This window comes from Eucalyptus grandis, chromosome 5, assembly GCF_016545825.1.
Source record: "Eucalyptus grandis isolate ANBG69807.140 chromosome 5, ASM1654582v1, whole genome shotgun sequence".
Classification (NCBI taxonomy): domain Eukaryota; kingdom Viridiplantae; phylum Streptophyta; class Magnoliopsida; order Myrtales; family Myrtaceae; genus Eucalyptus; species Eucalyptus grandis.
In genome coordinates, this window is record NC_052616.1 from 56,435,145 (window position 1) to 56,451,900 (window position 16,756).

Sequence of the window (16,756 nt, forward strand, 5' to 3'; positions counted from 1 at the left end):
GCTTATGGATGAAGGATTGCTTAAAAGGGCTAAGATGGGATGGGCAACCAATTATAAGAGAGGGCTTCAAGTCTGCTAAGTAATTGACCTCACGATAATGGTGGACAACTTGGATTTCATGGAGATGGGCTAGACAAGATTTGCATTCGCAAATCCCACCCAAGTTGATTAGTGCCCAAGAAAAAACCTATCAGAGATGGAGCACCTATAGGTTTTAACAACACCAACGCCCAACTAGCTTCATAAGTGAAGAAATATACAATCTAGTGGGTCAATCAACGCTTCATTATTTAGTCTAGACTAGAGGAGTAAAATTGAGCCTTATAGAGCACAATAATGTACAAATGCGCAAAATTATGGGGGATTGATGTATGATTTAGCTTCAAATAGTAACAAAAACTTAGAAGAATCATAATAACTATGATGGATAACATGTGTAGGGTCTTCTTTTAAATGCACACGACCCCATTTGAGCAATTAAGAGCTTATTCTCCAAATACATAGATTTTTGCTTATGGTTCATAAAAAATCACAGTGCAAGGCCACACAATCTCATTGTGAGACCATCCATAAAGAAAGATTTTGCTTTTGCCACCATTCACCGGGGGTACAATTCGGTAACTGACATGCCATTGGTCGATGAAGGCATAGTCTTATTAGCATATTCGTTTGATTCAAGCTCTCTCATTGGGATGCTCAATCTCTGTGATCTACTTTGGACGAAGAAGGCTGGATGTTGAGGTGATGGTAGAGTAATGGAATTACTGCTGAGCATGAGAACTATAGTTGCCATGGTGGGTCTAATAACCGGATCTTCTTGAATGCATAGTAAGCAAATGTGCAGGCATCGAAGCACTTGATCTCTTGAATTTGAATCCATGATAGCCGAGTCCAACACTTTCAAGGGCGTGCTTTTTCTCCATTGATTCCATGCCTGCAAGAATAAGTTTGGAAAATCTTCATAGGATTGTCGCATTAATTTGATGACTCATCTTGCAAGACATCTAAATCTTGCATAAAACCATATAAGACTAAGGAATAGGAGAATAGTCTTATGTGTTTCTGTAGGTTAAAGTGCTAGGTTTTTACAAAGGACTTTCAATTTCACTTTACCAAAATTGCAAAGCACGGTGTAATTATTTGTTGCAGGAGAATGGTGAAACTTACATAACTAGCAAGATATTCACCCCCATCCAATTGGTGGTAGTAGTTATTCCTCTTGCCACAAATCATCTCTAGAAGTATTATGCCGAAACTATAAACATCAGATTTCACTGAGAACTCTCCATGCATTGCATATTCTGGAGACATGTAACCACTGCAAAAATGAACATTAGCCACATGTATATTGCAAATATAGATGTTGTCATGTAGCATCCTTGAATAGATAAATGAGCAAGTCCATCATCCAATCACAAAGGCATTTATAAGACTTACAAAGTCCCCACAATTTTATCTGTGTTAGCTTGAGTTTGATCAACTCCAAAAATTCTTGCCATGCCAAAATCTGAAATCTTCGGGTTCATTTCACTGTCTAACAAGATATTGCTACATTTGAGGTCACGATGGATGATCCGAAGACGAGAATCTTCGTGTAAATAGAGCATTCCTCGAGCGATCCCAGACACTATTTTATAACGTAATGGCCAATCCAATTGTCCCCTTTTTTCGAGATCTGCATCATTGCACTAATATTCATGAATATGCTAGGATGGGGCACCTATTAATAAAACTCAAGGCGAAACTCATCACACAATACCAAAATATATTTAATCTCATTCATCAAAGGTAGCCAAGAAAAACTTATAATCAATTGAAAGAACAAAAACCAAAGGTTTCCAAAGCTAGTGAAAGCTTGAACATTTGATTTCAAGCAAATTATACATTTTGCACATAAGAAAGTTAAATTGTAACATACCAAATAAGAAATAATCAAGGCTTTTATTTGGCACAAACTCGTAGGCCAATAGCTTTTCATCTCCCTCCAAGCAAAATCCGAGTAGTCGTACAAGGTTTCTGTGTTGAAGCTTTGCGACTAATAGAACTTCATTCTTAAATTCATCATCACCTTGTCTTGAGCTTTGAGATAGCCTCTTCACCGCAATTGGTTGTCCATTAGGAAGTCCACCCTTTATATTTATCATTTAATTCCTTGTTACAACTTCTTAAAAATTAACTTTAAAAAGCTTTAATGTCTCTTTTTCTTCGACATCATTATGTTCAATCCACATGTAAAGCATTCTTGATTGTTTCTAACTATTATGTAATACGTACCTTAAAAACTTCACCAAATCCACCTTCACCCAACTTGCTTTCATGAGAGAAATCATTTGTTGCGGCTTGTATGGTAGCCAAGTCAAATTGCAAGGACTCCATGGTAATAAGTTCGTTTGCACCTGCATTACCAACAACTCAAGTTCAATATCAAATTACATCGACAATGGCTCTTAGTGGCATCAATGCTTGGGAACATTGTCACAATGAAGAGGACTAGATTAGATTAACATGGTTGCATCCCCCTACCCCAAAGCAATCTTTACTCTCTTGATTGGTCATGGAGGGGGAAAAACAAACAAAATCATCAATGCTATAGGAAACAAAGTAATAAGATGAATCTTGTATCATGATCACTTCCTTAAGGCTGAGGGTAGTGTTAGTTCTATTAATTGTAGTGCATATGCTACCTTAGCTTGGAGGGAATTGTTAAAGAATAGGAGTATTTTGAGGCCTCATTATGTGGCAAGTAATGGTAAATCTATGTCACTCTGGTATGACTCATGGCCTCCTAATGGCATATTGTCAGATGTATACCCAAGCATAGTAGTTCATGATTCCGTTCTTCTCTGAACTACAGAAGTGGCCATCTAATTTTTAACTCCGTCTGGAACTAGCTTAATAATAGGTCTGAAGACTTGGTATCATCTAGGCAGCTATTTGTGGTGAATTTTTCCTAGGTCATCTTAGGAAGACAAGAGATACTTGCACTGCTGCTTCAAGTAACATTCTTACCCCTGCTCAACTTGGGAGATTGTTAGGAATAGAGAAACAAGAGTTGAATGGCATCAAATGATTTGGCTTTCACTCAGTGTGCTGAGGTTTGGATTCATATTATGGTTAATTATACAAGATAAGCTACCTATATTTCAAAAAATTGATAGATAGTCTTCTAACCATGGCCAAACTTGTTTTTTCTATCATGAAAGCACTAAGATTAGATCTCATATGTTCTTTGGACGCCTTTCTTCAAAAACTTCAAAGCCGGTTGAGAAATTGTTCAATTCATGGACAGGCCTAGATAGAGGGTACTAGGTTAGAGACGAACCAACCAAGCTGTTTCTGGCTGGTTTCCTTATTGAAATGGACTTGGTGCACCCCCTAGTTGTTATAGTAATAGGTATAGGAGTTCCTGAGATATATGATTGATGTGGGACATCTTGTCTCTTCTTGGTCGATGAACAAGCTTAACTTATCCATGAAAAAGAGGAATCCAAGAATTCCTATTTTATGACAGATGGAGTTCAATTGACTAAGAAATTTGAACGAATGTATGGCCACCTCCATTGTTTTATTGACAAAAACATTCTATTGGCTAAGATTTCTTGGCATGGGTTTCTATATCACATCTTGAAAATGAGGAATCTTGAATTGCACCAAACTAATTTACATATTTGAAATTGATACCTTTCTGAGTAAAATACTCATACTTTTACTTAAAATACACGTGTGCATGTACTCTTGAATAAAACTTCCTTTTCTAGCACTTTTGTTAAGATAACAGAAAATTACTCGTTTGCTTTTTGGAGTAAACCAAATTATACACATACAAAGAAAAGCCATATTATACTTGGTAGACTTGTTTTAGGTTCTTTCTTGGGTCAAATAATGATATGACACCAAAAAAGTGATCAATTAAATTTCAATTTTATAGAAATGAAACATTATTCTTGTGATCCCCATCTGATAACACAAATTAGTAATAGATCTGAATTATTAGGTTCGATATCTACATTTATATATTTTTTAATAGTCTTGCGATAATACATAAGTTTTCTTTTTTACAATATAACTGATGTAAAATCATGATAACATTATTTTAAGATTTTATTACAGTGACACATCTCTTGTGATGTGCAAATAAGGGAAACAATAATATGTATGCATGAGTATTCTGAATCATATAACTTTAGTCATATAATACTAACAAAAGTTGATACTGGTTGTCATTTAATTGATTATGATATTCAATGTATGTTGGCATCTAGTAATAAGTTTAGAAGAAAAACTATTGATACTTATGGCGTTGATAAATACAGATACAACGTTATTAAAGCTTGTAATAAGGATTAGTAGCTCCACTTGTTTGATTCGATATGGCTTGTTGACCAATGAAAAAGGGCGTCGACCTAGTTTCTATAAAATGTTTAGCCAACATGTCATTGTTGTAGTAGCTTAATTTAAGCTTATAGAGTTGTCTCATCCAATTTTAAGATCTTGTAGTTTTAGAGTTTGTATAACTTGTTACGACCTACTTTTTTCGTCATGAGGGAAAAAGACAAAAGTTTAGGGGTATTGCCTAAAAGGCAGGCCTATAACCCTCGTCCTAGATGCGGGCTCTCCTAAGTCCATACTTCAAGTGAGTTGGGATATTTAAATTGACACTATAAGGATTTTCTAAAATAGGGAGTCAACACTAGTTATTGGGATTGGCTAAGAAAAGAGATTAAGGCACGAGAGCAAACCTTATTTCCTACAAAACCAAAGAATTTATGATCGGAGACTTGATTATATCAATAAATCAACTAGTGCCTTTTGGTACCTAATATTTGTTAGGTAGTTTGGATTGATTTTTAATCTATTCACTAATATGTGTGGTAATCATGTGAATGTACAATCATTAAAATAATAATTAGCAACTAATGAAAGCATTACAAAAATTGAAAAGTAAAGTGAGAATCTAAGGCTAATAAATAAGAAAAATGCTAATTCTAACTAGGCCAAGGGGAAACCTTAGGAGTTCGCAGTCTTATAACAATCGAAATAGAAATGCACAAACGGCGATCTAGCATTTGTCTCTAAGAATACTCAAGCCCTATAGTAAAGCCCTAAGAGCTTATTCAATTTTGCGCTCAATTTTATCAATGATTTTCACTCAATTTAAGAGAAAAATTACTTAAAAACCAATTTTAAAGATTTTTCATGAATCTTAGAAAAAAAAAATTCTGGAACTTTTTAATTTTTAATGATGTTTTATAAAAATTATATAATTCTTTAATTTTTAATAAAAATATTTTATTTAATTTTTTAAAAAAGATCCGGGTCGTGCTGGGCCCGGACTCGCTGGCCAGGGTTCGCAGGTTGAGCCGCGATAGCGTTTGTGCTCAAGAGCCCAATCCTTTCAATGCCTAGACTCCTACATAAGGCATACGGGCCCACAAGTTCACCTTTCTAAATTACCTTTTCTTTAATCCAGCCCAACCAGCGAGCCCAATTATAGTTACCTAGCCTAAAATATGACTGGCTGAGCTCCCTACTCGGCTGAACTAAGCCCAATTTCTTCTAAACATAAGCCCTAAGCCCAACTACAAATCCCCTCCTCCCGAACGTCCGCACAAGGCATACTCTCCAGCCTTTTTCAATTTTTTTTTCCTTTTATTTTATTTTACTATTTTTTTATTTCTTTCCCACTCTCATCCTTCTTCACCGAGAACCCACTATTCTTACCAACAACACACCAATAGAAGAGAAAGAAAAAGAGGGAAAGAGGCTGGGCCGGCCCATCCCTAGCCCTAGTTTCGCTGCTCCTCCTCCTTTTTTTTTTTTTAAATAATAATTTTTAAATAATAAAGTATAATAAATAATAATAAAATTTTAAATTAATTTTTCTTAGTTTTAATATTAGTAGTGCAAACATTACTAATGTCCATATGCCTTGTTTTGTTAGGGGCTAAAAATTAATCCATAATTTTTATGCGATTAATGAATGGTTAAATGAGTCATTAAAATTTAAGTGTCGGCATAACTCAATTTACAAGTTGCAATATTTGACAGAAAATTTCTAGAACAACATAGTTACAATTATATTAAACAAACTCTTAATTTGTGTGATTTATATATCTAATTCCTTGCAAAAAATAAAGAAGTATCATAATATGATCAATTCTATGCTATAGATCATTTGCAAAAAAATAAAGACAAATTGTCAATTTACCACTTTTTCCTTTGACGACTTCATACGTCACCTTTCCTCTTCTTCGAAGCAAACAAGTGAGAAAGATAAGTATCATTACACCTCCAGTAGGAACGACAATGACAATAGTTATCACGGTGAATTTGTTGCTTTTTCCTGCACAGGTGCCATTACATATATGAGACAATTGCCAAACTAATTAAAAAGCCTTTTAGATGAAGGCATGGTTAAAATTTAAACATTCTAACACCCTGCTTAACTATATTGGAATTAGACCTAAGATTGAAGTGTGAAGATTGGTAATTTGACACACAAGAAGGGCCTTGGGATACTTGAATGGAGAGGCTTAATCAAGAAACTCTAAACTTCAATTGCAATTCTAGCATCTGTAACAGTAAAATGATGGGGGTTGAAGGAAAAATAAATTCTAGGATGAACAAATCCCATTTGATAACCTATCAATATGTAAATTAAATTTGAAGGAAGAGCATAATGAACTATCATTTATTATGATAACTACATTATCATCACCTCATACTCCACCTTAACTCATTTACCCTTGCACTTTGAACTGTGATTCCTATAGTTCCTCACCTCATTGCAACAACAACATGGACGATTCTTGATTTTGGACCTTTATTTAGAATGGCTCTTCCATTTGCTACTTCAAAATTCTCTTTGTAAACCTTGCATCACATCATATGCCATGTTATATTATCGCTGCTTCTTTATCACTCCATAGAGAGCAAGACAGACTTTATCATTTCCAGGGAACTTATCATCTGCCTAATTAGAAGAGTATTAGTGAAGTTCTCAAAAGAAAATCCGTCTATAGCATTATGCCTTGTTTCTCATTGGAAAAGGCATTTTTGACATTTTCCAAGTCCATCTTGAATTTGTTAAACTCATCCCAACTGGGCTTTGATTGATGTACCTTTGACCATGCTAAATTGAAAAATTTTGAATAAACATCATTTATTTATATATAGTATATATATAAGTAATTATTCAAACCCTTCATTAGTGAAGTGACTCAAGTTTTTCCCATAATGCCGTCACAACCTTTTCTTCGACCACTTCAATCAACACCTTATCTCACAGAATCAACAAAATTATGCTCTTTTCCTTCTTCATCAATTGTACTTCATCAGCATCTTTCATTTCATTCAATAACTCATCCTTACTATCCAACTCCTCCACTGATTTTTGGATTGTTGAGAGCACACATCTTAATGCTCCATTACTTGCTCCTCTAATTGGCCTTCTCACTCTCAGCTCTTGCTCCGAACATGATCCCAAATATGTTATTCCATACAATGATCAGACAACAAAGATGCTATTTCTAGAAATACTAAACTTAGGTTTGATATCAATTGTTGTGAAATAACATTGAAGCCATCAAATATTATAATTAAATACTCGCCAGATACTAAGACATTAAAATTTTTAGAGAAATCAACCAAATAATAAAAACACCAAATACTTACATGACTCAATTGTCGGTATTTATTTTATAGGGAGAACAAACGTTAAAGAAATTCACCATGAATTTGTAGAATTAAAGAGTTTCAATTATCGAACCACTCAAGTGTTTCCACGCTTAGATTACACTCAAGGAATTCACAATCGTGTTTACTCACAATCTCTCATGGTCTCACTAAGAAAATTCAAAAAGGAAATAACTAGACACTTCGAGCTCTATCCGTAATTGAATTGATGAACTCCACTTGTAATTATGGCCGCTGCCGGAGCACATGGGCTTAAATCTCTCTGAAAAACCCAGCTCACATTAACCCCATGAGCCGCACGATGAGTTGTACTTGCTTGAATTCCTCGGCCAGACTTAAACATGGACTTTGACTCCAACTGGAATTATGGTGTTCATTTTGCCTTTCAATTCGATCCAGACTTAAGTCTGCAACCAAGTTCTAATAGCGCGAAAATTTGCATTTTCACACAATATGAGCTGGACTTCAATTGGGTCAGGTTTTCAATCAATGGGTACAAGCTCAACACTTAATTTTGAGAATTCAATCACAAGTTCAAGCTCGAGACATAATTTAACATACACATTCTCTCTCTCAGCAGACTCTATCATGCATAATCAAGCTTTGCACTTGGGGACAAATCAAGCCCCACCATAGCCCTTCCTCGATTAATGGCTAGATGGCTATCTGGTTACCTCTTTCTTCGTTGAAAGAGGCCCCCAGTGTCCAAACATATATATCTTCCTATTAATATTGAATAAACTTAAATCTAATAAGAATAAAGTTCAAAATAACTAAGGAAAAAAAAAAGCGCTCACGATGGATAACATGTTTTTATCGATGATAATTCCTCATCTGCATCTGTAACTAGAGGCAAATCTATTCACCATTTGCCAACTTTTTGATATAGTAAACAGAGACTTGATTATGGACCAAAAAAAAAAAAAAAAAAAAAAAACAACAGAGACTTGATTTTCTATTAAGACAAAAAAGAATAACAAATAACAAATTTACCACAAAAAAGTGAATTTTGAGATAAAAGTGACCAAAGAATGGGCAGGTAGCAGCTATAAGAGCCATGATGGAGATAGGACTAGTTTTTACTCTTAAAATAGCAATAAATTTAAATTTGAAGGAAGTAGGAAGGAAAGTAAGGGTATGTTTGGTAATATTTTTATTCTGGAAAATATTTTCTTTTAAAAAATAATATTTTTCTATTTCTATTTCTTGGAACAACTTCTGATTAAAATAATACATTTAGTAACCACGAAGAATATATATTCTTCGACAAGAAGAAGAACATGAATGTATTTGGTACGGTCCACAATTTGTAACGTAGAATTTCTTTCAATTTTTTAAATTTTTATTCTTTTTATTCTTTTTTCTTTTCTTCTCGTGGCAATAGGCGGCGAACAGCAACGGTGGAGGGCGATGAGCAGCGAGAAGAAGAAGAAAATAAAAAGAAAACCAAAAAAAAAATTATTTCCAGAAGTTATTCTTAGAAATAAGAAATTATTTTTTTCCATTTTTTTTTTCTATTCTAAATCTACTCATTGGTCACTTTTCTATTTTACGGAATAAAAACATTAATTGATATTAATAAACGGATTTTTGTTCATTTTCCTACTTCGAGTAGGCAAAGAACAAAAAATAAAAAAACAGAAGTATCGCCATGCGTGCCTTAAATAAACTGAATGAAACTACATTAATACAGAAACTGTTAAGGGCAATATTGTCAATTTAGTGAAAAGGTGCAGATTTTTTTTTTTCCCTCTCTTTTTGGGTCGGCAAAAGGTGCAGATTCAGCCGGCGGATATAGTCACACCCTTTCTACAATCTTCAGACTTCTATGCAACAACTATTTTCATACCTTGACAAGCTTCAGATCGTACGGTCGACGAGGCCATGCACAAAGCCACGGGAGGACAGACTCAGCTTAAAATTGATTATATCCCGGGTTTTGATGTTTCAAAAGTTAAAGACTCGTCCCTTCTGTGTCCCATCCGAAGAAAGGCAAAAGGAAACTTCCACATACCTTCAGGTGTTGTCACGGGAGGAGGAAGGGGAGGCGGAAGGGGGCCTTCAGATGTCGTAAGCGGAGGAGGAGGTGGTGCCCGCACGGCGGTGACGTTGTAAAAGGGGTACAACTCGTACCTCACGTTGCAGCTCGGGGTCAATGTCCTCGCTCCTTGCTTCCCCTCGAGAATATCAATCGCCGACAGGAGGCATCTGTTACACTCCCACTCCATCAAGTCCGGCGTGCACTGCGCCATCATGTACAGCGTCTGCGAGCTCGTGAACTTCATCTCTGCCTCCGCGAATTTCTTCCCCGACGCGCTGCCTGAAGCCCTATAGGCGATGTCCCTGATGCTCTTTCCAAGTGCTTGCCTGAACCTGGCCCGTTCAGAGATGTTCCAGAGGTTGAGCAGCGTGAAGGAAGGCGTCACTTCCATGACGGAGAAGATGGACTTGTTCGAGTACCTCAGCATGCACTTTTCGTACCAGATCACAGAGACTCGCTGGTCGGGGCATACCTGGCGGATATCCCGTTTTCCAGTGGCGACGCAGTCGCTGCACGTGGCGGTGCTGATGTCGCTGCGGCAGAGGAAGAGCCCGTAGGCCTGGTCAGGAGGGTTTTGGCCGGCAGTGGCGTTGGCAAAGCCATCGGTGTTGTTGGTGGCGGCGGAGGAGAGGGAAGAGAGGAGGGTGTTGAGGTTGGACTGGTAGGTGGAGTTGGGAGTGAAGAGGGTGGTGTTTGGGCATTCATAATCCAGCAATTCGGGCGACAGTCCAGTACTGAAAGTTTTGAAGAAGAAGAAGAAGAGAGAGAGAGGGAGACCGCGAAGCAAGATTTCATGGTTGGATCGATGATTGTATTGGCTATGGCTAGATCGGCATGAAATTATAGGAACAACAATATTTGCATTGTCAATTCTATTCGTTCCATGCACTTGCATGCCACGAGTCCATCGGCAAGTCTTGTATAACTTTATGATGGATGTGAAGTTTGTAGACCCCTCCTATTCTAGTTAATTTGATATATAGAAAGCAAAAGATCTAAGATCACTTGTGGTGCGCAGGGACCGGTCCCCCCTGCTTCTGACTGAAATCTTTGCCCCGCTAGTGGAACAGGGCAATGAGCCAACCATGGAGGATCAAGGTGGGATTTTACTTTAGGGCGCGACTTCGCAAATAGTCTAATCTTGGCAATTCTCGCTTTTGCAAGCTCTTGTTTTAAATGATGTTTCGGTTCCTTCGAAAAATAAAAGATAAATAAGATTGATAAAATGAAGATGGTGTGAATTTTTATTGAGAAAACAATCGATTTGAATTCATGGAAAATTTCAAGCAAAAAAAGCCAAAAAGAGAGAGAGAGTCCGTTGATAATTTTCTCCTTTGTTCCAACTAGGCTCTTTCTCTAAATATATGGACCGAACGTCAAGAGAGTGGTGAAATCCAACCCCATCAATGGCATAACCACTCAGATCCATCTTCATTTATAAGTATAAGTTAATGAGTTATGTAGTCTCTGAATTAATTAAGATAATATAAATTTTGTCGAGGAAACAAAATGATCAAATAGTAAGATAAACTAAACAAGAAAATAAATCGAAAACCAGATTTATATAATTCGATCGATTTGACCTATTTGAAAAGGGAGAGTAATAAATAATTTTACCATACATCAAGCGACACAATGAAAATCACAACTACACTCAAGTTACTCAAATATTGTCAATATTTCTCAAGTCTCAATTATACCCAAAACTTAGACAGTGTTTAATCTCACAATTTTTCACGAAATAATCTCTCAATCGTACAAGAAACTATATAAATTTTTTTCTATGAGGGAAAGTATATTCCTTGTTCGAAGTTGTCAAAGTTGTGGACAAATAGCAGGGGAGCAAAAAAAAATCCTCTCTCTCTCTTATCTCTCTTTTCCCACCATCTTCTTCAATCTTAAGCCATGGGAAGGGTTTGAGCTAGTCTCACCTTACTCTCTCTCTCTTGTTGATTTTGTTTGCATTTTATTGTTCTTTTTTACATTTTCTTCTCACCCGATTTAGATTTGGGAGCTCTCTTCTCCTGATCCAATTCTAGATTTTGGTGTTATTCTCTCCCGATCTAAATTTGGGAGTTCAATAAATATACTTGTTGGAATTCAATACCCCTCTACTCTGTTTGTGTATAGGTTTTGCCTCTAGTCTCAATGATGATTGCAAGATTTTTGGCATTTCGTTGAATTATGAAGATTTTCTTTCACGTGTTAGATTTGAGTTTGTTTAACCTATTCTATTCTAAGCACGTAAACTTCTTTCACCAACTCAACAAGCCCACACTTTCCTTTAGAAAACAAACACTTTTGGACTTAAACATGGAAATAAGAAGCCAACTCTAATTTGTGAAAACAAAGTGACTCGTGTTGCACATAGTTGCACTAGCCCATTCAACGAGCGACACATGTCACTCAAGGGCCAACTTGCCAAAAAACATACAACCCCCTCTCTTCTCTCTTCACATGTCGCTCGATCCTTCTCCTCCCATCCTCTCGCACTTTCTCTTCCTCTTGATCTTCTTCGTGCTCTTCTTCCTTGCCAAGTACCTCCTCTCGATCATGTATAACACTTGGATGAGTGCAAGCGCTAGCAAGTTCATTACCCGTAGGGGCAACAGCAGCACATCGCCATGCAACACACGACCACACCGGCTGTGCACAACTTGCACTGCTTGCTAGAGCACTCGTTTTTAGAAATTTGTAATTTTCTTTATTTTTTTTTTTTTAATTCATCTTCTGATTTCCTACTGACAAGGTCATTGGGTCTTGGCGAATGGCCACCAAAGAAGATAAATAGCAGAATAGGAAAAAAGGAAGAAAGTAAAAGGAAAGGAAAGATGAGGGAAAAAAAATAAGCATAGAAATTACAAAATGACATTGTTTTCAATCTCATCGAACACATTCCACGTAGGATAATTAGCATTGACTACACCGCCATATCAGCGATCTCCAACCTAAATTGGCCGGAATGACTATATTGGGAAACATAAAAAAGTTTAGTACTACAATGATCAAATTGAAAAGCTTATCACTAACTTGGCAGTTATACAATAGGCTTACAACTTTCTGAACAATTTTTCCACTTTTCCACTTCTTTCGTATTGTTGACCATTTTTTTTACATTGTTAGTTTATAGGACTTATATGCTTTCAATATACATGTGGTATCTTTCCATCTATTGACTTTAAGTTTTTTTTTTTTAATTGGTTATTCTAATGGAATCATATTCTACTTTAGTTTATTTTGTGTGTGTAGCCCATTTGTCGATTATTTGCCCATAATTATCTTAGACATGATGAATTTCGTCACAATCTTTGATCTTCACTTTTGTGTTAACACGTTGATCTTTGTCTATATAATTGGTACATAGGTAAAGGATGATAGAGATCGGAGTAGGAAAAGGAAATGGTAGGGTTTTTTTTTATATTCTAAGAATATATTTCAAAGTGATTTTGTCCAACGAGACTGAACCGCGTGCTGGAGCTTTTTTTCATACTCCAAACCCCTACCGTTTCAAAGTGCTTTTGTCCGACGCGACTGGACCGCGTGCAGGGGTTTCTTTTTATATTCACCCACCAACGCGGTTTCTTTTTATATTCACCCACCAATCGGTGTCCGGATTGGACGGATGACCATAAAGTCTCCACAGCAACAATTAAACATAAAATAAAAGGAAAAGACTTAAGATTGAATGATTGCTAATGAATAATGGATCAACCATACTTTGATCTCTTAAGTCTAACATTGACCATTAATGATAAAAGTCCAAAAATTGTCCAAAAAATCTTAAATATATTATATTTTTGTAAATTTAATCATAAATCTTTTTATATTTTGCTAATTGAGTTCATTCGGCCAATTTTGATCGAAAATTGTTGATGTGGACAACCATTGTTGATGTGGCATTTTGTAAATAATATCTTAGTAATATTTTGAATATTTCATGATTTTTTTTTTTTTTTTCTTTTCATTGCCTTTTTTTTTTTCTTGTTTTTCGATTAGGGCTGACAACCTTTGCCACCTACAAGCGAGGGCTGGCTGACCCTCACTGGCCCTAGGTGAGAGTGTCGTGCCCCTCACTAACTTTGGGTGAAAGCCGTGACGCCCTCGCTGACTAAAGTGAGGGCTCGCGAGCCCTCACCCAAAATTGGTGAGGGTTGTGGTGAAGGTTCGTAAGCCCTCACCGACCCTCACCCAAAAAAGCAACCAAAAAAAAAAAAAAAAAAATAAAAAAAAAAAATCAAAATAACATTAAAATATTATTAGAAAAGTGTCATATCAGTGCTGGCTATCCATGTTAGCAATTTTCGGTCAAAAGTGTCTAGATTGACTCAATTGGCAAAATGTGTAAAAGTTATGACTAAATTGACAAAATTAAAAAGTTTAGAATTGAATTGGTAAAATCGAAAGATTTAAAATTAAATTGACAAAAGTGCAATAAGTTTATGACTTTTTGATAATTTCCCGATAAAATTGTAGGGTTATGCCATAGCTATATACGTTGTATTTCCAATGTTTTCAATATAAGCATTTTACAAATGTCAAAATTTTTGTACAATAATCATTTAAGTGTTATAACTTTCAATTGATGAATGTTATCAAAAAGTTATATCACTCAAATGATTGATTGAAAAGTTAAACAACATTTAAATGGTCAAAAAAATTATGACATTCAAATTATCGAAAAAAAGTTGTACTACTTGAATAAACACCGTATGGAAGTTATGACACTTATGGTATCATTTTTTCCAACATTTTCCCATACATGGCTAATAAGCTAGCTTAGAAAGCTTTATTTGGAGAAAGTTACTAATGTGAAAAACTTAGTTTTTAAGATATATTGAAACTTTCTATTGTATGTCAAAAGTTAGAAACCCTGTGGATAGTGATTGAATTCTAGGTATAGGTTCATAGAGAGTTGTTGTGACCTACCCCTCAGTAGGGAAGAAAATAGGTTTAGAGGTACTTGCTTATGAGATGAGTCGAATGATTAATTCAAATGACAATCTCGAATGGACCATCATTTGCTAACACCATAAAAGAATTGTCGATCACAAACCCATATCTTGCGTTACATTGGACATTTGATTTTCATTCAATTAATCCTATACGAATTTCTACATAAGGAGTTGCCACTAACCTATTGGGATTAACTGAAAACCAAGTGAAGTATGGGAGTATACTTTCCTTTTTACGAAACCAGGAAATTTAGGGTCGGACACTTAATTACACTAATAATCAATTAGTGCTCTTTTTGTATTTAATCTTGTTTATTTCAAGAAGATTTTAGTCAGACGGTCTGGATGATTTTATATCTATTTACTAACATATGCGATGATCATACGAGTGCGCAGTTATTAAAATAGTAATTAGCAACTAAATAAAGCATTAAATAAATTATGAGGGAAAGCAAGCATTTAATGCTAAGAAATAAATAATGTCAATCCTAACTAGGTAAAAGAGAAGCCATAATCATCATATATAAAGTTTGCAATTAAGAGCATTCTTCTTTTGGACAATTCAAACTCTATGGTAAAGTCATAAGAGCTTGTTCAATTTTTTAGCGCAATTTTCTATATTAATGATTTTCCCATAACTTTAAGAGAAGGCTACCCAAAAGGACTATCTTTAAGCATTCTGGAGGGGTTCTAATTTTTTGGAATTTTTAAAGTTTTCTGGAATTTTCTAAATTTTTTTAATGAATTTTTGAAATTTCCAAAGTGTTTTAATGGTTTTCTGAATTTTTATATTTTTTTATCTTTCTGTATTTTCTAAATTTTTAATATTTTCTGATTTTTAATATTTTTATTAATTTTAAAAAATTGATTCCTACACTAGATGGTAACTCTATTTTGCAAGTCAAAATTCCTTTCGCTTGGTTACTCTGATACCATGAAAGGAAGCAAGAACGAGTGAGGAAAGGAAGACAAAACTTGAGAGGAGATAGATAGTTTAGGGAGAAAATCGTATTTTTCATTTGTATTTCCCTAATGTACAAGCCTATGTAATTATAGTACTAAAAAGGTACAATAAATGGCAATGATATATCCTATAAATCAATCTTAATCTCAATCTAATCCCTAATTGATTTTGTCCATGATTATAATAAAAATGGATTCTCGAACATATCTTCATAATCTCAAGCGTATCTTCCAACATAGATAATATCATAAGCACAGATATTCAATACGTTCTCACCCCCCTCAAAGTGATAGGCCACAACGGTCAATAACCACACTGAGTGTAAATTGACGTTTTAAGTTTACTACACTGAGAGGATGACATATTAACATAAAAGAAAGGTCTGAACGTGATCTTCCCATTTATACCTTTTTTTTTTCTTCTTTTCCTTTTCTCTCCCATTCGTATTTTCCTTTGCTTCTTCCTCAGTTCCACGGTAATATCACCGCCCTCCTCCTTTTGTGATAGAGAGGCGAGCTCAGGGAAGGATGGGTCGATCCAATGGGCAAGCGATTGCCGCTAGTGGCGAGGCATGACAATGAGGTGAGGGCCGTGTGAGCCACGGTGGAGGTGGAGAGAGAGATGGGGATCTAAGATTTTGTGTTGATTTGCTGCATTCATTGATTGAAAAATACTTTGGAAGACAAAATGACACTTTTTGAAATCTAGGACGCAAAATTATGAATACACTTTGGATGTTGGTCTATGCTCACACCTTATTGGATTCTCCAAAAATTGTGAATAAATTGCTGTTGGTTAGGCCATCAATAGCTAGGTGGGGGAAAGAAAAGAAGATGAAGATGAATGGTAAGGATGATCGCCTTTTTGGCCTTGTGCAAGGGTCACTGACAAGGTCAATTGCGGGAGCGAGCCTCGCCCAGCGACGGCGAGGCCGTCGTCGCCCAGCCAAAGCGAGGCTTAGCCTCGCCCAGCCATGGCAAGGTCGAGCCTCGTTAGTGGTCAGCGAGGCCGCCGTCGTTGGGCAACCTCGCCAGCCATTGGCGAGGCCGTTGTCACCAGATCTAGTGAGGCTCGATCTCGCCATGGCTAGGCGAGGCTCAGCCT

The 16,756-nt window shown here is 36.0% G+C and overlaps 1 protein-coding gene across 1 annotated transcript; it reads right to left on the minus strand.

Moving 5' to 3' along the window:
- Positions 1–598: 598 nt before the first annotated feature.
- On the minus strand, positions 599–10,631 carry LOC104445751 (cysteine-rich receptor-like protein kinase 15). Its single transcript, XM_039313943.1, has 7 exons — positions 9,710–10,631; positions 6,209–6,382; positions 2,275–2,396; positions 1,919–2,129; positions 1,438–1,675; positions 1,188–1,318; positions 599–957 (listed from the first exon to the last, which is right to left on the minus strand). Exons 1-7 carry the CDS (start codon positions 10,629–10,631, stop codon positions 599–601), a joined length of 2,157 nt encoding a protein of 718 aa, XP_039169877.1.
- Between the last annotated feature and the right edge of the window lie 6,125 nt (positions 10,632–16,756).

Coding starts and splice junctions, on each gene's coding strand:
- LOC104445751 (XM_039313943.1), bottom strand. CDS start 10,631: ATGCAAGTGCATGGAACGAATAGAATTGACAATGCAAATATTGTTGTT. Junction 1,676..1,918: donor CCTTGATTATTTCTTATTTG/GTATGTTACAAT, acceptor GCAATGATGCAG/ATCTCGAAAAAAGGGGACAA. Junction 1,319..1,437: donor GATAAAATTGTGGGGACTTT/GTAAGTCTTATA, acceptor TCATTTTTGCAG/TGGTTACATGTCTCCAGAAT.